This window comes from Ursus americanus, chromosome 3 (assembly GCF_024610735.1).
Source record: "Ursus americanus isolate L20-20 chromosome 3, mUrsAme1.1.p, whole genome shotgun sequence".
Lineage (NCBI taxonomy): Eukaryota > Metazoa > Chordata > Mammalia > Carnivora > Ursidae > Ursus > Ursus americanus.
Genome location: NC_142129.1, coordinates 21830708 through 21858051, shown reverse-complemented (window position 1 = coordinate 21858051; position 27344 = coordinate 21830708). Strand labels below are relative to the sequence as shown.

Below are 27344 nucleotides of genomic sequence, written 5' to 3'. Positions count from 1 at the left end.
TAAAGACCTTAACTCTGTGTAGTCTTTTCCTGAGAGTACAACTAAGAAGTTTTATGTTTCGACTCGGCACTTCAGAAGGCAAACCCGGAGCTAGAAGCCTACCTTCCTACCCTTACCTCCAGCCCAGCGCCCATGCCTCCACCCCGACGGCCACCAGGCCGGATGACGCATTCACCAAACTCGCTTGGAGCTTCTCGTTCTCCACATGCCTTTGCTCTGGTTGCAAGAACCTCACCCTTCACTTGCACCTGTTGGGATTCTACCCTCCTTTATGGCCCAGGTCAAAACCTTTCAGAGAGTCTACCTCAGTTTTCTAACTGGAAACTACCTTTCCTTCCTCAGAACTCCCATAGCAAAGACACTGGTTGTTACTGGACACTCCTGGCTCTGTCTCCTGCCACCATTCCTTACTGGCTGTTATCACCTTGAGCAAGTAATTTAACTTCTGAGGCTTGGGCTTCTCATCTCTAAAGTGTACCTTCTAGGGTTTTTGATAAGATTAAGTAAGGAAACTTGAGGGAAGTACTTAGCAATATATATTCAACAAACAATGGCGCCTCTCCAGTCCTCCATTATGAATTTCTGCGTGTTCGTGATTTTGTGCTTCTGCTGTCGCACTCCTCAGCCAGCACTCACGGTGCACACACGGGGCTACCAGCTCCATGTAAGCAGAGCTGGGCGTTCTTCGTCTTTCTAGTCTCCTAGCACCTAATACGGTGACCCGTGCATATAGAGAAGGCACTAAAAATATTTGTCGGAAAAAAAGTAATCAGTATATTAAACACATCAAAAACATTTAAAACTACGAGTGTTAGAGCCAGAAAACCAGATGGCTTTTGAAAAGAAATAAGAATTAACAATTAAAGCACCAGACAGCATTTCTCGGAGGGTAACAATCTAATTACAAATAGATCCATCAAAGTCCCAATTCCCTGTGAACAGCACAGCAAAGGCGGACAGGGTGAGCCCTTCAGTCAAACGGTCAATCGTTTATTTGCCCCACATCCTCAATTCTCATTACCTTCTAGCCTTTGAATCTCTTCAGCTGTCACTTCCAGTGTTTGATCAGATAGGGAAGCAACCTGGATGACCTGACAGAAGAAAGAATGAAATGTACAGATGCACGTATGTTCGTCTTTAAACAGCGGCACTTCTGTCTTTTATAGAAGATGAGCAAACATCAAACATCGAAGATCTCTTGGTTTAAGGAACTGTTAGTGTCCTGCATTGGAGACTAAATCTCCTTATTTGGGGAGGAGTAATCATACTGCAGATGATAGTTCCAGAAAAAAAAATTCATTTAAAACATCACATACTAACCTGAAAAGACCAAAAGGACCATTTAGGACAAGAAAAGTGAATAGATAATCATGTATTTCAGTCTCAACACACGGTACTTACAATGACAGAATTGAATCAACAATTCTACATGCAATGAAGACATAAATGTAATTATGAATATATTTATCACAACACTGAATACCTACATACAGTTTTTAAAGCACTTTTCACTTAGGAGCTCAGCTCCTAAGACCCAAGATCCACCCTGAGGTACCTCAGTGAAATTCATGTTTGGGGGCTAGAGAGACACTTCGTCCCTAATTTTCAAATGAAAGAAGAAAGTGACTTTCCCAAAACAAAACAGCCCATGGCAATCACCTGGTTTCACGGAGAAAAATGTCCAAACAATCCAGAGACCAGAAGTCGAGAGTCTAAATATTAAATTAAAGCACGCAAGGAAAAAATATAACCTAAACAAACCGAAGTGTGATGATTTAAAGGTAGAATGTACACGTTGCTTTATAAAATTCTTATCAAGGAAGACTGTTCATACTACCCTTGAATGAGCACACACCACACATCAATCCTCCCATAGGTGAAATGTAAAGAATCAGAGAAACCCTTCTGCAAACACTACCCACCGTGGAATTTACAAATACTCACATAAAAGCACAAAAGAGTCTTTACTCCAATGGAGGATCGTTCAACTTACCAGCTGGGCAAAAGTTGTAACTTTTAGTCTCTTGAAAAGCTCATCCTTTTTGTATCTGTAATCTGAAAAGCAGGATAGGACAAATAATTTTCTAGGTATATTTTTCTTTCTTAGAGGTACTCATTCTTTCTAGTCGTCGTTATATGGTGTGATTTTCAAGTGATTTATATGCTTTTACATATACTATCTCATATATGATCTTCACGGTATGGTCAAAATTAAGCGCCACACATTCTTATCACCTCTTTATCAACCCCCCCTCCTTGGCCTTCCCCGGTAGGAAGCTTAAATTTGAATTTACAAGCCATTCTTTTGTGTCTCTTGACTTTACCCCTCGCATTTATTCTCTCTGCTTACCATTTTTCCCTTTTACTCTGCTGTCTTTCTTTTGACCACTGTTGTATTGCACACATTTTTGTAAGCCACTTTAAATCCTTTTCAGAACAAAGCAGGGAATAACCCGTCTGCAATTTGCAAATGAGGACAGAGACCCAGAGAAGCTCAGTTGCCCCAGGTCAAACAGCTGGTAAGACATTCACGCCCTATTATCCTAACTCTGCCCTGAAGGGAGAACGGTTCTGTTCCTGAGGTTACAAATTATACTGGAGACACAGGGCAACACTCCCCGCCCCCCCCCCCCACCATGCTGGGCACAAAGTTATGCCTGGTCCTGATGATCTTTTCTATCAGTTTCTCCCTCCGCCACTCCACTTCAGTAAAAATCCACCTACTCAGTGTTCCAAGATGAAAAATTTCCTGAGATCCGTCGTGCAGCAGTGTCACATTTAAAAATGGCGAAGACGGTAAATTTTATGTTCTGTGGAGGTTTTTTTACCACAATTTAAAAAAATCATCCTGAAACATCAATATTTATTCGGCGCCATCTTGACCGTCCTGAGACATGGGGGCACTTCTGCACTTGTTAACAGTTCTTCTTATCACATAGAACAGTCTTTTAAAATTTAGCCGATCTCCCTTGACCTCGTATCTGTCCCACAGAGGCATGCTAAAAATTAGCTTCCTTAAAATTTCCTGAAGATGATGGCCAATTCTGAAGAGTTTTCAAAATCAAACTCCCACCCACCCTTACTTCCCTTCTACATTTTCGTATTGGCGGCCATGATTCCTTAGGTACTTCCTCATTATTTCCAAATTACTAAAGGTTAGGTGGATAATTACTATGGCCTTCACAGTATAGAAGTCGCATAAACCGAGACTCCTAGCAACAAAGGAAAGGATTAAAGGTATTTAAAATTATTTACCTGGTGTTACTAATCATTTCCATGAATTTTCCAAAAACCAACACAGAACGGATTCTTTGGAGGCTAACGTCAGCTTGGTGGACCGTAACCCCTTACGACTTAGAGTCAGGAAATAACAGTGCTTTAAAAACTAGATTTCTGTCAATATATTGAGACGCTTTGTTACAAAGGATTCAAACTTCTCTGTTCTCAGATGTCTCAAGGAGAGCCATGTGGCTAATAACTAACCATTACTTCTAGAAAATTCTCAGAATAGCTTCTTCTGGATACAATAAGGTAACAAACCTAGATGCAAAGGAGATTCTAAGAACGGCCAGGATGCAGACCCAAGGGGCTGGGCAGAAGCTTTCAAAAGTGCACATGAATAACTACAGTCTCCTCTCAATTGCCAACAATCTGCCCACCAAAAGTCGTTTATATAAATCACAATGGCAATAAATCAGCCAATAAAAAGAGTCAACGGCTTTCAAGTAGTTTCCACTGTGGCATTTCTCCACTGATATTCTTTTGGTATGGTTACATAGTTTGAAATACTTCTCCACTTCTTCACATTCCCAGCACAAAATGCACACATTCAAATCCCCTTTGACTAAGTAGAAATGATCTCAAACAAAAAACAGGCTCTACTATATTCTACTGACTGGCATGTCTAGTATCCTCTCACAGGCGCTAGGCATCCCGCTGCACATTCGAGCCTGAACTCTACATACCTGGTTCTTGTTTAGAAGGACAGCCATCATTAGGACTTTCTGACATTATTACTCAGAGATAAAAGATCAAACTAGACGTTTTACTAGTAAGTTTTAAAGTTTATAAAAAAGGATGACTTGGAAAGTTCTGTCGGTCTGTCCTTGCAAGGGCGACCAGAGCTTTAAGAATGGAAGCTTCTGCTACTGTCGCTTCTCCCAAACCCTGGGATGGAGACAGAAAATCCTAGTTTCAGATACGTTATCAAGTTTTGCTTCTCCGGTAAGTCTGGAGTCCCAGTCTGGCTCTCTCGAGTTACTGGAAGGACAGAGACCTGACTATCTAGGATGCTTCACACTGGGTCCAGCTAGTGTCATCTAACCACCAGAAGCCAAGAATAGGCTTTGTGAGCAGTCAATAGACACAGAGTGTCTATTTTCCCGAGACCGAGTAGAAAGAATATTCAGATTACAAAGGAATTCTGCGTTTTCAGGGTTCTGTTAAAACACGTTATTAGCAAAGGGAAGTTGGGCTCACAGTGGAAGACAAATTCAAAGGAAGTAACAGAGCAAGGTTTGTGATTTCACAGAAAGACCTGGCATCTAAGGTAACCCGAGAAAAGTGATGGGTCTAGGGTGTCATGAAACAAGGCGATATTCTCCTCCCTTTTGACCCAAAAGAACGTCTACAACAGAAAATGGGAAAAGAGAAGGAAATAGCTTCCAAAATGTAGATCTCGAATCAGAATCTGAAGTAATTCTAGTCAGGGAATCAGCACAAAGTGTGTGAAACAAGGGGAGAGGAGTCTCTTGTCTTACTAAAAGGAAGTCCAAAACTTCTGAAGAGGGAAGCAAACATTTTCAAGGACTCTATTCTAGAGATATTTTGTGGGGGATGGGGTGGAGGGTGGGGAGACAAGCTCCATTTAAAGTTTAGATATTAGAGAAACCACATTGTGCTTTTAAGCAATGTTTAAAACAGGGTTCAGCAATCTGGGCGGAATGGGACATTTTCAGGGGACAGATTTTGGTGTGGACAGGTGAGCTTACACTAAGCTGTGAATGGAGAAGAGGCAAAAGAGATTGCAAACCCAAACAGAAGCCAGCCAGCTTCATTTTGCCTGCTGTGGATGAACTAAGGACAACAATGAAGCATGGGTAAGTAAATGAGATTTTTTTCAAATGGTTTAAAATGTCAATATACACTTAAATAAATATATATATATATATACACACTTATGTAATGTAAAATATAATAAAATTACAAAATCTAATATAAAGGATCGAAGAAGAAAAGGATGGTGTGACATTACACATGAAAAACCAAACGTCTATAACATCAGCCCTTAGAGCTGAACACGGGCAACCAACAGAGTCGGCTTAAAGCGCTCTGAAGTCCACACTGCTGGCTGGGGTTTCTCCACACTGCAGCAACTCAAAAGAAGCAGAAACATTATCATTTAAATTAAAAGCCCTGCGTTACACCGCGTTACAAAAACAGAAGTTCCGGTGAATTCTGGGTTTGTAATATTCTCTTCCCAAAGGACGTGTATTACCAGAGCGAAGTTCTGAACTGCGAACCATCAGAGCGCCTCTTACTACCATTAGCGAACCCGTCCCCTCGCGCCGTGTTCTTCTACTGAGGAGATGAGCAAACCCATCCTAGGAAACAGATGTTTCTACTTCTCTAATCCTAGCCTCGGTGTGTACACTTTGGACACAGGTTGAAAAATTATGATTTTGTGCAAGGGCAAGGCACTCGGTGACTAGCAGCTTATCTTTGAAGCCGATTAGTTTGTAAAAAGGACGTGCATGAAATATGATTTTTAATTAAGGGAAAGCAGACTGCAATGAATTTATAAGCATAGCACCACTTTAAGACTAAGCTCGCTCCCTCTCCCCCCGTCGATGTCTTTCATGAATAACTTAGACTAATTTACATGCACAGGAGGTTATGAAGTAAGAGATAATATTATTCCTATCTTGGGCAATGAGAAAACGAAGAAGATAGAAAAGATCATGACCTTGAAAAAGGTCGTGGAGACTGCAGTACGATGAAACTAGAAGCTCGGACTCTTGCTTCCTAACTAGAGAGCTCGTTCTGCATTCCAACACTAACATCTCCTGTGGGATGTCTGTCGGGCAGAGCTCGGCCCTCAGGCGACAATTCAGCCGCTGGCCGGGATGGTACACGGTGTTTCCCACATCCTCCTCAGCACCCGCCAGGCTCGCCCGCCTCCCATAGCTTTCCGTGCCTGTCAGCTGTGGGATGGGGCTACGATTGTGAACAACCAACTTCTAGAACTTCAGGGCTCCATTATCCCAAACCATCAATAGTGTTACTCACTCTTTTTGATCTCTTCTAGCTTCTCAGTGTATTTAGTCATACTGTTCCCTAGAAAGAGAATAAGATAGGCTTTTAATGGAAGAAAATGAGTTAACACTCTAAAAACAGAATGGAGTACAAGTATTCCCTAAGCCTTCTTATCCTGTTCTTACGGACTCATGGTAAGCAAATGGGCTACACGTCATTAACACATCTTTTGGATTATACAGCGTCCTTAAATGATGAGGAATCAAGGGGAAAGTATTGGCCAAATGTACTGAAAGGGTAGACACCCAATAAACACAGAAGTCTCAGGCCGTACAGATGATCACTTTATATAATTTTTTTCCCTTTTTTTTTCTTTTCGAGTCAAGGCTTTCCTCCTCCTTTTATTCCCCCCGTAACCTTTCTGTGGGGAAGACGTGCCAAGGAGAAAGAAAGAAGCAATGATCTCTGAATGTCTAAAATGTGCCGCTGTGGCTACCCAAGCAAGCCCTTGCTCTCTGCTTAGTCTTTGTGGTTTCCCTCGCTCTCCTGAACTTGGTCTTCAACGATTCGTGCTGAGGTTGCAGCCTGAACTAGACCACACAGTCTGTGCGCTGGTATTCACCCCGGATTTGATCTGCTAAGAAAGAGCAGATTCCCACCATTGCAGAGAGCACGGAGCCCTCGTGTTCTGCAGCCTGGTTGTACAATACCAGGGGCCAGCCAAGGTGGTTTGGAGGGTTTCCATACACTAAAACTGGGCCAGGATCCTTTTGGTTTCCGAACAAACTAAGGTCTAGTTCCCAAGCCAGCGGCTATTATTTTTTACTGGGCATGCTTCAATTTGATTCAATACGGCAAGCTCTGCCTGGCATTCGAAAGATACAGCAAAAAAGGGGGAAACTGTTTCAAAGTGTCTCATTTCTAAAATTGTGCTCCTAACTTTTAAGCTTTGGGAGGAGCTAGTCAGATTCCATCCCAACTTCAGATAAAAGAAGTGCTTCCCAATTAATGGCACAAACTGATGTTTTTTAAGGACTAAGCCTGAGCTTTTCTTCATCTTTTAGGTCAGAAGTAGAGAGAGAAAATTCTTGCTCTGAAACCCAAAATACATTTTCAAAAAAACCAACTTACATCACGTCATTATTAAATCTTTACTTATGAATTCATCAGGGAATAAAATTCCACTGAGTTAAAAAAATATATTTATTTATTCTTTCTTTCCATCTGAAGACACACACTCTTCGGATCAGGATGAGACAGCGGGACACAGTGGTAGCCCTAGAGCTAGACTGTGGCCTTTGCAAAGCTCAGAGGGACACAGGGTTGCTGGAAGGCCTGAGCCTTGTCAGGAGAGACACTGAAAATGCCTAAGAGGTCCAACTAGCACCACAGACTGAGAGTAGAATCAAATATGATCTTTTCGAGGTTCTTCAGGCTGGAAGTGACCGGAGTGGGAACCACGAATTCTTCCTCAACGCATACCCCCTTCCCCTGCCACTTTGACCTCAGGTGGGAACCCACGGGTCAATACAATGGGGGAAGAAGACAGGGCAAACAGTGTGCTCTTCGGTGTCCTGCCATCTTATTCTTCAGCCATTTTACACAATAGCTTTTGGTTACAAGTGTTCCTGAGTCCCCTACGTTTGTGCGTTGCTGACCCGGCAGTTACCTCGTTTTGGCCGGGCAGCTTCGGGCAGTCTTATCAAGGCTGAGGTACAAAAAGATCACTGCTTTGTTCGGTGACACAGCAAATTAGGAGCTAAGCCGGGCTCCATGTTCCCAACCTCCTGGTTTGTCGTCCTGCTTTTCTAGTGGTGCTGTTTTAAAAACATGATTTCCCTGTGAGGTAAATACGTAGGAAGTGTGACTTCCCTAATAGTAGCAGGTGGGACCCGTGTGACGCTCTAAATTCCCCGAGGCACACCCCACATGGAAAACAATAGCCAGCCTTATTATATGGTCTTTATTATTAAAACATTGCCTTCCAGTCTAGAGCAGTTTCCACTAGCAAAGCGGCTGAAGTCCATTTCTCAATCAATCAACTCTCCGCATTTTCCGAGTATTTACACAGCACTTCACTCACACTGACCCCGTGAGGTAGGCCCGCGCGCCTTCAGTGTGTGTCTCCCACAAAGGAGAAGGCAGGCGAGCGCCATCTTTTGCAGTGGTATACAAATATTTGGCAAAATTACGAACAAATGTGAGAGGGGGAGGATAAGAAGGTCTGTTCATTATAGACATTCGTTCTATCCAAGTGGGGGGGGGCGGGGAAGAGAAAATGGAGGATTTCCACATTGTTTCAGCTGGAGAAAGACGTGAGGCTGGCTGACACAAAAGCGCCTTAAAAATGATTTTAGAAAGTATGAAATGTAGTATTTTGCCCCACTGCATAGAACGCTTATACCTTAACTACGCAGCTTATCTTACTGGATCTAATTGCATCTGAAAATAGGCTTTTGACTACCTTTTAAAAAGACGGGAAATGAATCAATTCTATAATTGGCTTATTTATAAATGCAGCTTTGTTTCATACAAAAGGAGCTTAAAAGACTATCAGCAAACCAGTTCTTTTTTAACTGAAATTACACATTATTGCTAGATAAATTTTCCGAGACAAGACTTTGATTAAAAAAAAAAAAAAAAGTCAGTGGCTCCCCATGGCTTCCCGACTCCAGTTGAAACTCCTTGTTCTAGAGCTGAAGGCGCCAACGTCTTACCTGCCTCTTCAATCTTGCCTTAATTACTAAACTTGACAAACTCTCCGTTAGTCTTCTGTTCTCTAACATGTCATCTTGTCCATGTAATCATAATAGCTCACCCAGCTGGAAGTGACCTTTCCCTCCTCTGAACTTCCACAGCACTCAGCTCACCACTCACAAGGCATTTATCACTGTACTGCCTTATTTGTGTGCACGTCTTATCCACCTTCTGATACTGAAAGCCAAAGACTATTTACACACACACACACACACACACACACACAATCTTTATCTCTTCCATTGTGTAGCATAAAATGTACTTGGAATTATTTGCTAAGCGAAATATACTATGAAGATCTATCTGAAGAATCCTTATAATGAATCATTTTATAACACAAATTATCACACCCCAATTTGGCTTGAGTTTTTGGACACCTCGTTTTCTTTAAGCTATGCACAACTTGATTATTAACTATAGTATATGTCATGTACTATCTATGTGACATCCATAGTATTTCAAGACTCAGGTAACCTCGAAATGTATAAGGTGGTATTTAGCTTCTACTTAGTTTATAATTTAAATTACAACAAAAGATATATATATATATATATAAAATATAAAAAGTATATAATATAAAATATATAATATATATAATATATATATAAATATATGTCTATGTTTTGCAATTAGAATCAAGAGAAAGAGACAAGTCAACTCTATCAATAGTGCCATGCAAGACAGAGCACAATCGATAAACGGAGTGACTCATTCGTTAGATTTTTTTTCCCTTTGTTTTCCTATAATTTAATAACATTGTTTGCACTGAGCCAGTAAGGAAAGCAAGTGATTTTGAGCAGCAGTAATCTAAAGTGGGCAAGATTTATAAGGCACGAACTCAGTTGCTAAGAGACAACTCCATTGCTTTATTTTCCTTCAATATTTCCCTCCTCTACGGAGAAGCTCTTTTGGCTCAGAAGGAGCAGAAAGCGTGAAAAGAGGCACAGTGGGTCCTTTGTTAATCTCAATAAGTTATATGAGTGGATAGTGCTTTCTGGTTTATAAAAGGCTTTCACATACATTTCTCCCTTTGACATAAAAAACAGAATTAAACACCAAATAAAAGTGAAGAGTACCTAGTCTGTAATGAGTTTGAGTGCTTAAGATCAAGGCTATTAGCAAATATTCAGCAAAGTAGAGACTAAAGAAGACAAAAAGGAAATGACTCGTTTGTGTGGAGTTAAGAGTAATGTGAATCTTTTAAAAAATTAAAAATAAGGCTAGAAGAGATGCAGTGGAGAAAAATCTACAGAATTTTACAAAACTGAAGACATTTGAAATAAGATTGGATAGAGACTGAAATGAGAGGCTAATGCAGGCGATGAAAGAGTGCAGGACACTGACAAAGGGAGAGCCCTGTGGTTTGGAAAGTGTCCCTTCACCAGCCTGCGGTGCTGCAGAACGAAACCCAGAGAGGGTGCTCGAGAATACACGAGAACCCTGCGGTGGAGACCGAACAAAACGCCGTCAGGGATTTCGTCAGAAGCATAATCCATTCATGGCACAGTCTGGCAAGGCTGGGGAGCTGGTAAGAGACACCCAGGCACCTATGGAACAAAAGAAATATTTGAAGTTCAAAATGATTCTGCTACTTCTAGCTGTGGCTATACAGCAGTGTCTTGAGTTTATAGGAGAAGTAGAGTCAGAAGCATAGAAATCAAAAATAATCTTTACCCAGGAAGAAGACAGCAGTCTTCGAAGAACTCAGGAGGTGATCTGGGTGAAGACTGGTGATACCACGCAATTCTTGATTTCTTGTGATTAACTCTGAATTGCTCACTGTTTGGTAAGAAAAGATTAAAGACCCATCTATTTAGCCTAGAAATGAGGAATGCTCACTCATACCTGTGCCTATTTCCACTGCTCTGACTGCAGAGCTTAAAAACATACCATAGAAAGGGGCTCCTTACTCTCACCGGGGCTATAAGGTTACTCTTGTGCTCTCTTAACCGGGACTCCTTACCCTTTGCACCTGTTGGCACACATATAAGTGATAATATTTGAACAAAACACTGGTGTAAATGCTGGCTTCCCCCGGCCCCAGTGGCTACCCAGAGAGCTAATGGGACATGTATCATGGCACATAACCAGTAGGCCATGGCACACCAAGTGGAAACGTTCTCTGAATACACAGGGAGGTAGGTCACAAAAATGCATAGAAAAATGACATTAAAATAAAATCCTCCCCTGAAACAGACTTTAAAATAATTTCTAAGTTTGAAGCAACAACAAAAAAAATCGAACACTAGGATAAGATTTCTCTCCCACACTGATTTTAAAATACTTTTGAGTTTTAAGCAATGAAGTACACTTTGGCCCTTCCAAAAGCTATTACAAAACTAGTTTGGGAGACTTCTGACTCCAGGAAGATGAGGTAGATGTACTTTACTCCTCCAGCTAAGTACAACAAAAACACTGGACAACCCACAAAATGGGAGAAAGTATTTGCAAATCATATTTCTGATAAGGGTCTAGTCCCCAGAATATGTAAAAGAACTCTTATAACACAGCAATAGAAAAAAAAAAAAACCCGAGTATAAACTGGGCCAATGATTTGAAGAGGTATTTCTCTATAGGAGATACACAAATGCCAGTAAGCACATAAAAAGGTGCTCAACATCATTAGTCATGAGGAAAATGCAAATCAAAACCACAATGCGATACCACTTCATCTCCGCGAAGATGACTATAATCAAAATGATGGGACGGTAACAAGCATCATCAAGGATGTGGAGGAAAAGAGCCCTCCTGCATTACTGGTGAGAACGCAAAGTGGTGCAGCTGCTTTGGAAAACAGTTTGGCAGTTCCTCAAAAAATGAAACACAGAGTCACCACATATGGTCCTATGTGACTCCTAGGTATGTAACCAAGAGAATTAAAAGCATATGTTTGCACAAAAATTTGTACACTAAAGTTTACAGCAGCATTATGGCCAAAAAGTGTCAACAACCCAAATGTCCATCAATTGATAAGCAGATATACAAAATGAGGAGTGTATCTATACAACAGAATATTATTTGGCAGTAAAAAATAATGAGGTATTGATACATGCTGCAACATAGACCGACCTTGAATCCATTATGCTAAGCGAGAGACGCCAGACACAAAAGGCCACATATTACATGATTCCATTTATACGAAATGTTCAGAATAGGCAATAGAAAGTAGATTAGTGGTTATCAGGGACTGGAAAAAGTAAGGAATGGCAAGTGACTGCTCTTGGATATGGGCTTTCTTTTTGAGATGACAAAAAAAATGTTCTGTAATTAGAGTGATGATGGTGTCACTACCTCGTGAATGTACTAAAAACCTCTGAACTGCTTAAAAGGTTAAAAGTGTGAATCTTATGGTATGTAAATTAGACTTCAGTTTAAGAAAATAACATAGCAATTATAAAAAAGATTGATTAAAAAAAACAAAACAAAAACCCGGACATTATGTATAAAATATAGAAGAAGACTTGATAGGTTGGAGAGAGGAAGGCAGACTGGGTAGGGACCTCAGGACCCAAGAAATGGCATGATAGTTGAGTTACCTGGTTTTTTGTTTTGTCTGTCTGTGTCTGTTTGCCTCACATATCTGAAGCTATAAAGAAGCCAGCAACCCAGAAACACCAATGGACAGACGGAAAAAAAAATCTCCAACAAAAGATTGCTGTCCCTACCCAAAGGACTGGGGAAGGGGCAGCTTAGCAAGCCAGAAAACTGTCAGACAATAACTGCTTTACTCCAACCAAACACCACCTTCACCTGTCAGCAAAGGTCCGGGGGGTGGGAGGCGGGGCTTGATTTCCATCCTTGCTGGGCTATGATGAGGTGCCATCAAAGCACCTCAAAGAGGATCAAGGAGGTGGGGACAGGAGAGTACTCAAAGATATAATGGCTGAAAACCTCCCAAATTTGACAAGAAACATAAACCTACAGAAGTACATAGAAGCCCAGTAAATGCCAAACAGGATAAACCCAAAGAAACCCACATCGAGATACATCATAATCAAACTTCTGAAAACTAAAGAAAAAAAGATCCTTGAAAGCAGCAAGAGAAAAAAACACCTTACCTGTATGGGAGAGACAGTTCAACTGACAGCAGATTCCTCATCAGAAATCATGGCAGCCAGAAGAAAGTGGCACAGTATTTTTCAAGCGCTTAAAGAAAGTAATTGTCAACCTAGGCTCCCACACTCAGAGAAAATACCTTTCAGGAATAAAAGGAAATCAAGACATTTTGCACATGAAGGGAAACTCAGAGAGTGTGTTTACCAGCAGACCTGCCCTAAAGAACAGCTAAAGAAAGTTCTCTAATCAGAAAGGAAAAGTAGGGGCACTTGGCTGGCTCAGTCAGTGGAATGTGTGACTCTTGATCTTGGCGTTGTGAGTTTAAGCCCCACACTGGGTGTAGAGACTACATAAAATAAAATCTTAAAAAAAAAAAAGTATTAAAAAAAAAGAAAGGAAAAGGAAAAGAAGGAACCTTGAAACCTCAGGAAAGAAGAATACAGAAAGCAAAAATATGCGTATGGACATTTTTTCAAGTGCCTATGAAATATATGCCAAATAGACCATACCCTGAGCAATAAAATGAACATCAATGTATTTTTTAAAGATATTTTTTAAATATTTTATTTATTTATTTGAGAGTGAGAGAGTACGAGCAGGGGGAGGGGCAGAGGGAGAGGGAGAAGCAGACTCCCTGCTAAGCAAGGAGCCTGACATGGGGCTCAATCCCAGGACCCTGAGATCATGACCTGAGCCGAAGGCAGACGCTTAACCAACTGAGCCACTCAGGCGCCCCCATCAGTGCATTAAAAAAAAAAAATCAAACCAAACAGTGTGTTCTTCAAACACAATGGAATCAAACTGGAAATCAAAATAACAGGAAAATCTCCAAACACTTGTAAACTAAACAACACACTTCTAAATAATTCATGGGTCAAAAAAGATAGTCTCAAAGGAAATAAAAAGGTACACTGAACTGAATGAAAATGAAAATACAACATATCAAAATTTGTGGGACACAGCTAAAGCAAAGGAATTGGAATAGCTAAAATAATTTGTAAAGAAAAATAAAGTGGGAGTAATTAACACCAGGGTTTTGTTTTGTTTTCTATTTAATCTGTTTTTCCAATGGGTGTGTTATTTTCTTAAATTGAGGTATAATTTACACATACTAAAAGTCACCCTTTTATTTAAAAAAAATTTTTTTAGAGACAGAGAGCATGAGTGGGAGTGGGGTGGGGGATGGAGGGGCAGAGGGAGAGGGAGAATCTCAAGCAGGCCCCACAACCAGCACAGAGCCCGATGCAGGGCTCAATCTCAAAACCCTGAGATCATGACCCGAGCCAAAAGCAAAAGTCAGATGCTTAACCAACTGAGCCACCCAGGCGCCCGTTTTAAAATGTACAATTCACAATGCACAATCTCTTACCAAAAACAGAACAAGAGGAAATACTTTCCAACTCATTTTATGATGCCAGTATTACCCTGGTATTAAAACTAGACAAAGACAACCCCCCCAAAAGAATTACAAACCAATGTACCTCATTAATATAGACACAAAAATCTTTAGCCAAATAATAACTAGAATTGAGCAATATATAACAAGAATTACACACCATGACTAAGTGAGGTTTAGTCCAGGGATGCAGCAATACTACAATATTTGCAAATCAAGGTAATCCACCATATTAACCAGCTAAAGACAAAATCATATAATTATATCAATCGATGCAGTAAAACCATTTGTTAAAATTCAACAGGCATTCATGATGGAAAATTCTCAGAAAAATAGGAATAGGAGGAAACTTCCTCAATCAGAAACAGCTAACATTCTACTTGATGACGAGAGACTAAATGCTTTCCCCCCAAGATCAGGAAAAAGACAAGGATATTCACTCTCATCACTCTTATCTGACACAGTTCTGGGAGTCCTAGTGAGTGCAGTGTAAGGCAATAAAAGGGAATAAAAGACATATGCGGCCTGGAAAGGAATAAATAAAACCTCCTTTTTGTAAATGACATCGCTGTCTACAGAGAAAAGCCCAAGGAATCTACCAAAAAAAACCCCAACAAACAAACAAACAAACAAACAAACAAGCTCCTCTTGTATCTAATAAGTGAGTTTAGCGAAGTCCTAGGATTCAGGAGAAATATACAAAAATCAGCTGTATTTCTATACATTAGCAATGAACTCAATGACACCAAAATTAAAAAGACAATACCATTGACAATTGCTAAACAAAAAATGAAATACTTAGGAGTAAATCTAACAAAACATGGACAGGACACTTATGCTGCAAACTGTCCCCCCGTGGACACCTGCAACCACAGATAGTACCAAACCGTATATACACTATGTTTTTCCTATACATACATACCTATGATCACGTTGAACTTATAACTTAGGCACAGTAAGAGATTAACAACAATAACTAATAATAAAAAAGAACAATTTTAATACATACTACAATAAAAGTTATGTGAAAGTGGTCTCCCTGTTTCTCAAAACATCTTATACCCTTTTTCTTGTGATGATGTGAGATAATAAAATGCCAGCATGATGAGCAGTGAGGTGAATGACAGAGGCATCGTGACGTGGCATGAAACTACTATTGACTTTCTTTTTTTTTTTTTTTTAAGATTTTATTTATTTATTCGACAGAGATAGAGACAGCCAGCGAGGGAGGGAACACAAGCAGGGGGAGTGGGAGAGGAAGAAGCAGGCTCCCAGCAGAGGAGCCTGATGTGGGGCTCGATCCCATAACGCCGGGATCACGCCCTGAGCCGAAGGCAGACGCTTAACTGCTGTGCCACCCAGGCGCCCCTACTATTGACCTTCTGAGATACGTCAGGAGGAGGAGTGTCTGCTTCCGGACTGCGGATGACCGTGGGTAACTGAAACTGGAAAGTGAAATCCCAGATGGGGGGTGGGGGGACTACTGTACTATAGTAATGGATTGGAAAACTCGACATAGTAAAGATGTCAGTTTTTCCTAAATTGATATATAGGCTCAATGCAACTCCTATCAAAATCAGAGCAATGTATTTTTTTTTGGTAAATGTAAATGAGATTATTCTAAAATTTACATGGAGAAGCAAATGAATTGGAATAGCTAAAATAATTTGTAAAGAAAAATAAAGTGGGAGTAATCAGTCTAACCAATTTTAATCAAGCCTGTGAGATACTGTCAGGTTAGACACATAGATCAAGGGAACAGAAGAGAGAACTCAGGAATGGATCCACGTTAATATGCCAACCTGGTTTTTGACAAAGGCGAACGTGCAAAGTTCAATGGAGGAAAGGCAGTCTTTTAACAAATGGCGCTAGAGCAACTGGACATCTGTAAGCAAAACGGTAACTCTGATCTAAGCTGCATATCTTGTATAGAAATTACCTCAAAGTGTATTGTTTGCTTTTTTTTTTTTTAATACTTTTGTTCTTTATTTATTTGAGAGAGAAAGATAGCGAGAGGGAGCACAAACAGGGGGTAAAGGGAGAAGCAGGTTCCCCGCTAAGCAGAGAGCCCGACGTGGGGCTTGATCCCAGGACCCTGGGATCATGACCTGAGCTAAAGGCAGACGCTTAACCAGCTGGGCCACCCAGATACCCCCTTTTTTTCTTAATTTTTAAATTTATTTATCCAAGTGTATTGTTGACTTAAAAGTAAAACCTAAAACTATAAAACTTCTGGAAAAAACCCTGATAGAAAATTTCTGGGATCTAGTCTCAGTAAAGAGTTCTTAGACTTGACAGCAAAAGCATGACCCAGAAAAGGAAACACTGATATAGTGGACTTCACCACAATTAAAAACTTAGGCACTTCAAAAGACCCTGTCAGGAGAAGGAAAAGACAAGCTACAGACTGGAGAAAATATTTGCAAACCATGTATCCAACAAAGAACCGGCAGGTAGGATGTATCAGGAACACTCCGCACTCAAGTCAAAAAGCAAACCATCCAATTAGAACGCAGGCAAAAGACATGAAGGGATACTTCACTGAATCAGATACAGATGATGGCAAATAAGTACGTGAAAAGCTGTTCAACATCATTAGCCATTAGGGAAACACACATCAAAACTGCAATGAGATGGGGTGCCTGGGTGGTTCAGTCGGTTAAGCGTTTGCCTTCGGCTCAGGTTATGATCTCAGGGTCCTGGGATTGAGTCCCACATCGGGCTCCCCGCTCAGCAGAGAGCCTGCTTCTCCTTCTTCCTCTGCCTGCCGCTCTGCCTACTTGTGCTCTCTCTCGATCTCTCTTGTCAAATAAATAAATAAAATCTTAAAAAAAAAACAAACCTTGGGGCGCCTGGGTGGCACAGCGGTTAAGCGTCTGCCTTCGGCTCAGGGCGTGATCCCGGCGTTATGGGATCGAGCCCCACATCAGGCTCTTCTGCTATGAGCCTGCTTCTTCCTCTCCCACTCCCCCTGCTTGTGTTCCCTCTCTCGCTGGCTGTCTCTATCTCTGTCAAATAAATTAATAAAATCTTAATAAAAAACAAAACAAAACCCTGCAGTGATATGCCACCACTCATCTATCTGAATGGCTAAAATTAAAAATGGCGCCACCACCAAATGCCGGTGAGGATGTGGGGAAACTGCAGCATTCATTCATTGCTGGTAGGAGTGTAAAATGGTCTAGCTACTCTGGAAAACAGTTTGGCAGTTTCTTAAGACACTGCAAATGCAACTATCATGTGACCCAGTAATTGCACCTCTGGGCGTTTATCCGGGAGAAATGAAGGCTTATATTCAAACAAAAATCAAAACATGAATGTTTATAGCACCTGTATTTGTAATAGTTAAAAAGCGGAAACAATCCAGATGTCCTTCTACAGATAAATGGTTAAACTGTGGCACTTCCATACCATGGGATACTATTCAGTAAATAAAAAGGTATCACCTAATAAATGCAGCAACCTGAATGCATCCTCCCAAAATTATGCTGAGTGCAAAGCCAATTCAAAAAAAAAAAAAAGTTGCATATTGTGTGATTCCATTTATTAACAGCATCTGTGAAATGACAAAATTATAAAATTGAAGAACAGATTAGTGGTTGTCAGGGATTAAGGAGAGGGTGAGGGTAGAAAGTGGATATGCCATTAAAAGGACATGAGGGATTCTCCCCATGCTGGAAATGTTCTGTATCTAGACTTGTACGTATCAATGTCGGTATCATGGCTGTGATACTGTATAGTTTCCATAAGATGTTACTATAGGAAACCGGGTAAAGGGTACATTGGAATCTCTCTGTATGATTTTTTTTTAAAGATTTTATTTATTTATTTGACAGAGAGAGAGAGAGCATAAGCAGGAGGAGCAGAGAGGGAGGGAGAAGCAGACTCCCCTCAGAGCAAGGAGCTCTATGTGGGGCTTGACCCCAGGACCCCGGGATCATGACCTGAGCCAAAGGCAGATGCTTAACCACCAGAGGCACCCAGGCACCCCTCTCTGTAATATTTCTTAAAATTCTATGCAAATCCACAATTACTTCAAAAAAAAAAGTTTAATTAGCAAAACACTAGTTTAAAAATCCAAGGATATAAAAGGCTATAGGCAATTACTATGAATTATCAAAAGCAGACTTAAGTATCTCAATTTTTAAAAAATTGAAATTAATTTCCGGTACTATTTATTATTAAGTCAAATTTTGGTTATGAATTGAGGAATTGAAGGGAAAGAAATGGGTTTTCGTTCACAAATCCCAATTCAATTTCCCGGAAAAAAACCCTACCTATCTGAAACAAACCTCAGCTCTTAAAAATTTTCATTTTAAGAAGGTTCTAAAAGAAATGCATTCCTTTATAGTTGTCTTTTAAATGTTATCTGGACCCCTCAGAAAAAAATATATGGCATTTTTAATCAAAGTGCTTTCTTCACAGAATAGCTTATTCCAGAAGAGTGGGTCACAAGTGCAGTTGCCCGGGGTGGGGGTGGGGTGGGGAAGGCAGGTAGAGATGGAGAAGTTGAAGGCATTTGTGGTAGAAGGAATGAAGCTGGGGGAAAAGTTGGGACAGCTGGCCGAAGAGACAGTGGCCAGGCTTCACACCAGGTCTCCTGGTGCGCCATCGACTTCTTCACCCTGCATTCTAATCCTCGTTCTGTCTCCTTTTATTGAACTTCAAGTAAATCACACAATCTCTGTGCCACAATTTCCTCCTCCTCAAAAACGGAGATAAAATTTTCTACCTCCCATCAAACAGGATATTTGCAAGGATAAATATCTGTACAGCTTGGAAATGTCTGAAAGAAAGGTCCCGAGAAATTGTATCTGCAAAGGTGGTTCATTTAAAACATTCAATTGAAGTCCATTTTATATGAGCAAACTTGCATAATGGAAGACAGTAATTTCGAAGGAGACTGGAGGAAGGGAAAGACAAAATTAAATAAGATTTAAAGCAAGTCAGTATCTCGTCTACATCTCCTCAGTTGTCCTCAGGTTACTGATGGCAAATTCAGCGTTGCCAAAGGCATGTGGTGCCCCAATCCACTAGCAAAACCATCCCAACACAATGGATTTGCCACAGCTGACTTTAAACAGTAGAAAAACCGAAGGAGATAAGAAATCAAAATCTCACAAGCCTGCAAATCCATTTGGGACCTGGGGAGGGGTCTGCATCATGACACTGAAGGATGTTAAGAGCTTGGATATAAGCAATGCGACTCTTCAATTTCATTTTACCTGAACCGAAGCACGAATTGAAGTTTTGTCTGGTATTTTAGTTACTTATTCAGGTCTGTCTGCCTGCACTTGAATCTAAGCTCTTTGACTGCAGAAGTCACAATTCACATTCTTCTTTCCATGTCCCGTAGTCTGTAACTTTGCATGTAGTTGGCACTGTGCAAGTACCGAATTGAACAAATGTGTACAAATATTATCTATTACTCCGAGTTTAAAGGAATATACTTCAGGTGTTCCGAAAGAGAGGTCCGCCCCCCTGATAGTTATTTAGCCTAGCCTCGTAACTTATTGAACAAGGTTTTCATCAGTTTCTCAATTGATAAGAAGCTAGGTTATGTAAATGGAAGTTTTTACTGATGATCTAAAAAAAAAAAAAAAAGCTTTCAAAGATAAAGCCTGAGCCTGGAAGGCCATGGGGTGAGAAACATGAGAAACTTTGAGCTTTGACTGACAGCAGGCATGCAGCCTGGCTCCTGCCAGTAATTTGTTATTGGATTTTTTTTTTTAAGTTTTGATTTTCTAATATTTACTCACCAGTATCCAGTCTTGACTTGATATGCTGATACCTTGGGTTTTGTGGTATCCTTTTGGTCAGATACTAAAAAAATAAGAGAATTCACAATTAATTGAGTCAATGTCAGAACAAGGGTGACAAAGGTGGGAAAGAATCAGGTATTTAAAAAAGAGAACAGATGCTAAAATGTCATCAAACTTAAAGAAGGAAGGGGCTCAACTGTCCCTTCTATCGAGGACTCTTCGTCTCCACAGGTGAAGAGGTTATCTTGTTTGTGTCAAAATATGTCTGTTTTTTGTCAAAATAATCTCATAGCACTACGTAATTTGAAAGAAAAAAAAAGCCACAACTCTTAAAGATTATTTATGACATTGAGCCAAATTAGTCTCCCTCTAAGTTCCATCCCATCCACTGTCACAACCCAGAATAAGACACCCTCCAACCCGTGCCTCAAGAAATCTGTTAAAATAACTAAAGGCAGCTCTCTCGCCCTTCTTTTTTGTTTTACTCTTTGTACAATGATGTCTAGGCCATCTCCTCCGGCCACCCTCCAGATGGTATCCACCTCTCCCCTGGAAAGTAGCACTGGGACCCAGGACCCGGTTTGGCAGCCCCCGCCCTGCTGCTTGCCTGGAGTCTGAGGCTCCACACATGATACTACGATGGCATCTGCTCTCGGGGCAGCCGAGGCTCATCATGGGCCCAGGGCAAATTCGTGGTCATCAAAAAATGGCAACGTCAGGTCTCCCTTGTCCTGTACTCTGGGAGTGAACTCTAAGTCCAAGCACAAGACATTTACGCAAATTAAGCTTCAGGGGCGTTTGTGAAAGCCATCGAAGTGAGGGATGGCTGGTGACCTGACATTTCAAGGTATAGCTTTCTTGCTCAGGCCTTTTTCTAGCCTACAAGTCTGAACATCGCACGCTCAGCTGCAGGCAGCTGTGGAACATGAAATTAAAACCTTTCCGGCTTCATCTTCCGCCCCTCTCACACATTTTCCCACGTGGATGTTGCCCGAGTGCTCCCCTAACTTGCTGTGCTCACCCAAGCCTCCAGGCTCAGCAAACGTCTGCCCAGAACTTGTCCTTGGGCAGAACCTTACTTTCTCTGCAAGCTGTCCGAGGTGGAATCGGGCATTTTCTTCTGCCTGGCTCCAGAGTATATCCTGTGTCATTGTTTATACCCCGAGCTTCTCTAGATTTCCTCCAAGGCAGGGACAGTGACTTACTCAAATCTGTATTCACCTGGGACCTAGCAGCTGGGAGGCACATTTGCTGATATGCAGTCAACAAATGAGCATCTAGCATGCAGAGTCTAGGGGCGCCTGGGTGGCTCAGTGGGTTAAGCGTCTGCCTCAGTCCAGGGTCCTGGGATCATGTCCCACACTGGGCTCCTTGATCAGCGGGGAGTCTGCATCTCCCTCTCCCTCTGCCTGCCGCTCCCCCTGCTTGTGCTCTCTCATGCTCTCTCTTTCTCTGACAAATAAAATCTTTAAAAAAAAATAGAGTGCAGAGTATGTTATACTAATCACCTGATTCCTTGGAAGAGAACACCAAACCTTATTATTATTATTTTTAAAAATTATTTTTATTTATTTTTTTAAGTAACCTCTATACCCAATGTGGGGCCTGAACTCATGACTCCGAGATTAAGAGTTGCATGCTCTACTGGTTGAAAGAAAGAAGAAGAAGAAAAAAATCAGGTGGAGAACACTAAACTTTAAAACCCGTATCATTTGCCCTTGAAAACGCAGTTAACTACAACATGTTCTGCTGGCCAGAGTTTTAGATTTCAGAGACCAGGAAGAATTTTCTAAAACTGGGGGCACCTATAGAGAACAATCAACTTTTAATTTTGCCAAGAAAGGACATTAAAAAAAAAAAAAGCACAAAACCTCGTAACTACCATCTGCCATTTTAATACCTAAAAAGTAAGAAAGAAAAAAAAAATCCCAGAATAAAAAGATTGGTCCTTTAGTGTTATTACAAAACTCATGACATTGTCTGTGTTTTCCATTTTCCTCCAGGCAAGTGAACACTTAGCTTTGGGCCTCAGATGTGTGTGTGGAACCCCTGAGCTATTTTATTCCTAGAGAAAGACTGGAAAACTCCGGTCTACTTCTGGCCAGTAACCTGCTATCTTTAAGAGAAACTGACTCTAATACCAATTCTAACTCCTTCCTAGATGAAGACAGAGAAGATTCTTAAGTGAGAAAAGGGAAATATGTAAAGACTGAAAAGGGGAACTTTAGAATAAGGTCCCCCAAAGAAAGGCAAATATCATAACAAAAACGAAAAAACCAAAAATGTAAACCAAAACACCAGGGAAAACATGTGTCTGGTAAACTGAGTCAAGAAAAGCTAATAGTAGAATTCCACCGTTATCTTAGTCTAAGGAATTTTCTGCCTTTTATTTATTTATTTATTTATTTTTGGGTACTCTGTACTTTCATAATTTCTATATGCTATTTCCTGTTTTTACTTTTGTTTTGTTTTGTTTTGCACTAGTTTCCTAGCAAAGTGTCTTTTGAAAAACTCCAGGCTAGTCTCTGCTGAACCAAGGGGATTTGTCCATACCTAAGCCAACATAGCTAAGAAGTGAGGGTGTCTCTGGGGACCAGGTGTGGTGGCAGCGGAATGATGGGGGGAGGGAGTGTGGACAGCTGCAGTCGCTGGACCCTTCCCGCCCCCGGTTTTCCCTTACAGAGACTAATGAGAAATCCATATGCTGCAGTAGAAAAATGTAGTGTCTCTTTTACATTTTCCCATTTTGGACCCACTTCTCGTTCCTGACTTTCTAGTGCCAACCACAACGTAAAACTCTCTGCTTCACTCGAAGCAGACTACCGTAGATTTCATGCAACTGCCATACTTTTCTCCTTAAAATTTTTGCTTTGGGGGGGGTGACTGTTTCTTGACCTACTGACCAACTGGCTTTTTTCAATTACGTAAACAGGGTGGAATGGTGGAAAGTGCAAGAGCCGAGAAAAGAAGCTGTTTCAAGGACTATTCATTCATTGAACAAAGCCTTACTAAGCACTAAACATTCAGGCAACATTTACTGCAGGAGTGAGCCGCTGTGCTGAGGACACAGAGCCACACAGCTCCCGGCGGTGTGGGGAAGGAAAAGAAGCCAACAAGGAGATACCATGCTGCATGATGAAAAGGCGAGGGAAGCAGGGAGTGCAACAGGAGCTTGCAAGATTGGCACCTGATCCTGACCAAGAGTCAAGAACTATGTCCTGAGCGGTGACTTCTGGGCCGAAATCTGAGGGCCAAGGAAAGTAGTCAAGCTAAAGGAGTAGTGGCTGGAAGCCGCAGGGTTTCTGGGTAGACCTAGAACATTAGGGGACATGGTGGAGTCAGATGAGGCTGAAGAGGCAGGGACGGCAGTTCCTAAAGGGCCTTGTATCCACACTAAGAAACCTGGATTTTTTTTTTTTCCTGTAGATGACTAGTTCTTAAATGGGCAATTTTGCTCCCGCTACTCCCGGGGACAATGGTCGGTGTCTGCAGACATTCTAGAACTGGGTGGTGCTGGTGGGGATGCTACCAGTACCCAGTGAGTGGAGGCCGGGGATGCTGCCAAACATCCCAGAATGACAGGGAAGTCCCCCACGGCAAAGGATGAGCTGGCCCACAATGTCAACAGGTGCCGAAGTTGAGAAACCCTGGTCCAGATGATTGGGGAATCACTGGAGAAAGTTTAAGGAGAAGTGATGGGATCATCCTTCCATTTTAGAAAGCTCACTCTGGCAACATTCTGGAGAACGAACAGGATCATTGTCAAGGATGGAGGCACGAAGATCGGTTAAGAGGTAGTTGTACTAAGAAACATCTGTGGTGCTAAGGAAGTGACAGTAGACATGACGAAGAAGAGGCTCAAGAAATCTGTAAAGACGTAAAATCAGTATGATTGAAAACCGACTGGCATAACAGGGGGAGGACAGTGATGATCATTCCCCAAAAAAGGGACTTCAGAGGGAAGCGTATATTGAAAAACATGAGTCATGTTGAGTATGCGGTATCTGCGGGTTATCCAAAATGGAAGTGGTGAGCTGGCTGTTTGGGTCTGAGATCAGGAGAGAAATCTGGGGTTGCAGAAATAAGATTTGGGGGTTGTCGGCATCTAGGCAGCAGGGGAAGCCATACGAATGGACAAAATCACCATCAGGCATTGCGTAAGACGGAGAAGAAAAACCCCAGTACTTAAAGTCAGGTAGAGAAGAGCACCATGCGTGAGGCTCACGAGAGGCCAGAAGAAAGCTGGTCATGAAAATTAAAGAAGAGTTTCAGGAAGAAGGGAGTGGTCAACCGTGATCAATGCTGTCAAGTCCGAGAACAAGAGGTCAAACGTGAACAAGTGAGCAAGAATGCAGGTCAAGTAAGAGATTAACAAAGTAAATTTGGATTGAACAAACCAGGACATTGTCGACGACCCTGGTGGATGAGGTTACAGTAAACTGACAGAAGCAGAAGCAAAGACAGCAGGTTGTATGAGATGGGGACGGAGGAAAGAAGAAGAGAGTAGCCAGATGGCCTTTTTTTTCCTTGAGAGTTGCTAAGGAATTAGTTTTTGTTGTTGCTTTGTTTTGTTTTGGAAGAAAGGAGAGATTTGAGGATGTTTAGAGGCTAGACAGGAGGGGTTAGAAATGAGGCAGTAAGGTATGGAAAGGAGGGAGTGGGAGAGGAGGAGGCCCAGAGCCCAGGCGGAAGGGTCAACTTTGGATATGTATTTAAGGTAAAGATATCAGACAGGTGGTCATGATGAAGTTCATCGGAGGAGGGAGGAGGCTGAGGAAGTTCATTTTTGTGGTATTATCAGTGAGCAGTGAAAAATGTCAAATACCCTTTGAGGGTTTGCATCCTAAGAAAGGGTCCAGAGATAATGTCCTCCCTGTCTACCCATGCCATCCCAGCTATTTCACTTCTACTTGGCTTTCAAGACCCAGCACAGACATATCTTCCGAGGAGACTCCCGTGAAGGCCCCGGGCAGATGGAAATCTCTTCCCTGCCCGGACTGTCACAGCACTTTGTACAAATCACACTCCTCACTTCCTGCACTTAGGACACGGCTCGACCTCCTTGATCGCGGTACCTGCTGCAGGGCCTCCCACCAGCGTGAGCAGTAAGGACTGCCTAATGCATGAAGATGAGCCCCGAGCAGCACACGGTGTGCACGCCAGCACCGTGCGGTGCTCCAGGATCTGAAGCACAGGGAGCACTCACACACTGGGGGTGATGTGGGAGACTCTGTGGAAGAAATGGCATTGGAGCTGGGTTTTAAGGGTTGAACCTCTATGGATAAAGACAGCAAAAAAGGATGGAAAAAGTATTCCAAGCGGAGAAAATTATAATAGCAAAGCCACTTCAGAACCATGTTGAAAGAACCCCACATTGTTCGATTTGCTGGAGAAGGGAGAACAATAACAATAATGAAGATAATCCCTGCTAACATTTACTGAGCACTTGACCATGTCGTCAGGCACGCGACTAAGCATTTTACCTACATTATCGCATTTAATCCTCACAACCACCCCTGATGTAGATATTAGTATTATCTTCATTCTACATATCAGGAAACGGGGCGCAGAGATGGAGTGACTTCCGGAGGCTAGTCATCTGGTGAGAAGGGTGGAACCTGGAATGAAACTGGGCAGTCTGCCTCTAGAGCTTGCCCCCTTCCACACTCATTCCAGGAGCTCTGAATACCAGATCCACCAATGGGTTTTCTATGGCTCATGAGTCCCGTGAAACTACAAAAAATTTTGTGAAAGTGCATTTTTCTGGGGAAGGGGTCCGTGATTTTCACCAAATTTTCAAAGGGGTTTATAACCCCAAAAGCGTTAAGAACCATGGGTATATAAAATCCTGTGCTGTATGGTGGGACATGACACGCAGGCTCCAAGTAGAGAAGCCTTAATGTAGACTGAAGGTCTGGAGGAGGCCGTGAGGACAACGGAAGGTACCAAAAATACTGAGTTGTGAGCCACATCATTGCAAGAGTATTTTGGCAGATTACTAACACATGCAATGTAAGATTGGGCTTTATAAATACATGGATGTCGGAGAGGGGAGAAGAATGAGAAGTCAACAATGGGATTTTTCTGAAAGCAAATCACTAAAAAATGAGTGAGATTGTCTAAATCTCAAATTGTTCAAACATGAATGAGCTTTTCTGATCTCCCACCTCTCAAAATGAAACTCACAAGGTTGGTTGTATTTCAACTGCAACATATATAATAAGATTTACATTGAAAGGATTTTTAAAAATACCATTATACATTTTGTTCAGAATTTCCCTACTTATCTCCTTTGTATAGACAGGAGGTCCGTAAAATGAAGGAAATGAATTCAATCTTGAAAAGAGTATCATTTAAGGCAATCTCACATTTAACACAGGTCTTTGAAAGGCGAACTTTTTTTTTTAAATGGCAGTTTTAATCTGGTCCAAGTCTACTGATCTCAAACAACCACCTTGACCCTGTAAGCACGGGTAGCAGCCCCTACTTCGCTAGCAGCTACTCCCTATGGCTGACTGTATTTTTCAAGATGTTTGCAACAGAATCTCCATCTCACTTATACTGTGATGTTGAAATTCCTCCCATGGTGGGGTGGGGCCGATGTCTCCCTCTCCCCCAATCTGGATGGGCTCGTGACTATGATGAAAACACTACCTTACGACTTCTGAGGCTAGACCATAAAAGGCAATAGAGCTTCCACCTGGTTCTTCTGGGACACTTGTTCTTGGAACTCAGCTACCATGTTGTGAGGAATGCCAAGCCACATGGAAAAGGCCATTTGTAAGTGGTATGGCTGACAGCCCCAGCTGAGGTCCTTGCCAACAGACTGTATCAACGGCCAAGCCTTCAAGATAACTCTAGCCCCAGCTTCCGTCTCCCTGCAAAACCACGAGATCCCAAAGAAGAAGCACCTGGCTGAGCCTGGTCAACCTTCAGAACCATAGACATCATAATAAAATGACTATTATTTTAAGTCACTAAACATGGAGTGATTCATGATGAATCAATATATAACCAGAATATACATTCTAATGTAAAATTAGAATGCCTTCTGGGTATCTTTACTCCTCAATCCACTGCAACATGGCTACTATCCCCACCATTCTAGTATGGTTCCT

At 41.6% G+C, this 27344-nt stretch overlaps 1 protein-coding gene across 2 annotated transcripts in view; it reads right to left on the bottom strand.

Annotated features, from left to right (window-relative positions):
* The window catches only part of CEP41 (centrosomal protein 41), a 45752-nt gene that overhangs the window by 11961 nt on the left and 6447 nt on the right, over window positions 1–27344 (bottom strand). The window contains exons 2-5 of one of the 2 annotated variants that reach the window (XM_045792638.2): window positions 20224–20287; window positions 6289–6336; window positions 1994–2055; window positions 1022–1091 (exon numbers count right to left, since the gene is read on the bottom strand). In XM_045792638.2, coding sequence (XP_045648594.1) covers window positions 1022–1091; window positions 1994–2055; window positions 6289–6336; window positions 20224–20287 — 244 coding nt within the window. Of the gene's footprint in view, window positions 1–1021; window positions 1092–1993; window positions 2056–6288; window positions 6337–7924; window positions 10274–20223; window positions 20288–27344 lie in introns of those variants that run through there. The other variant, XM_045792640.2, reaches the window with a different exon arrangement.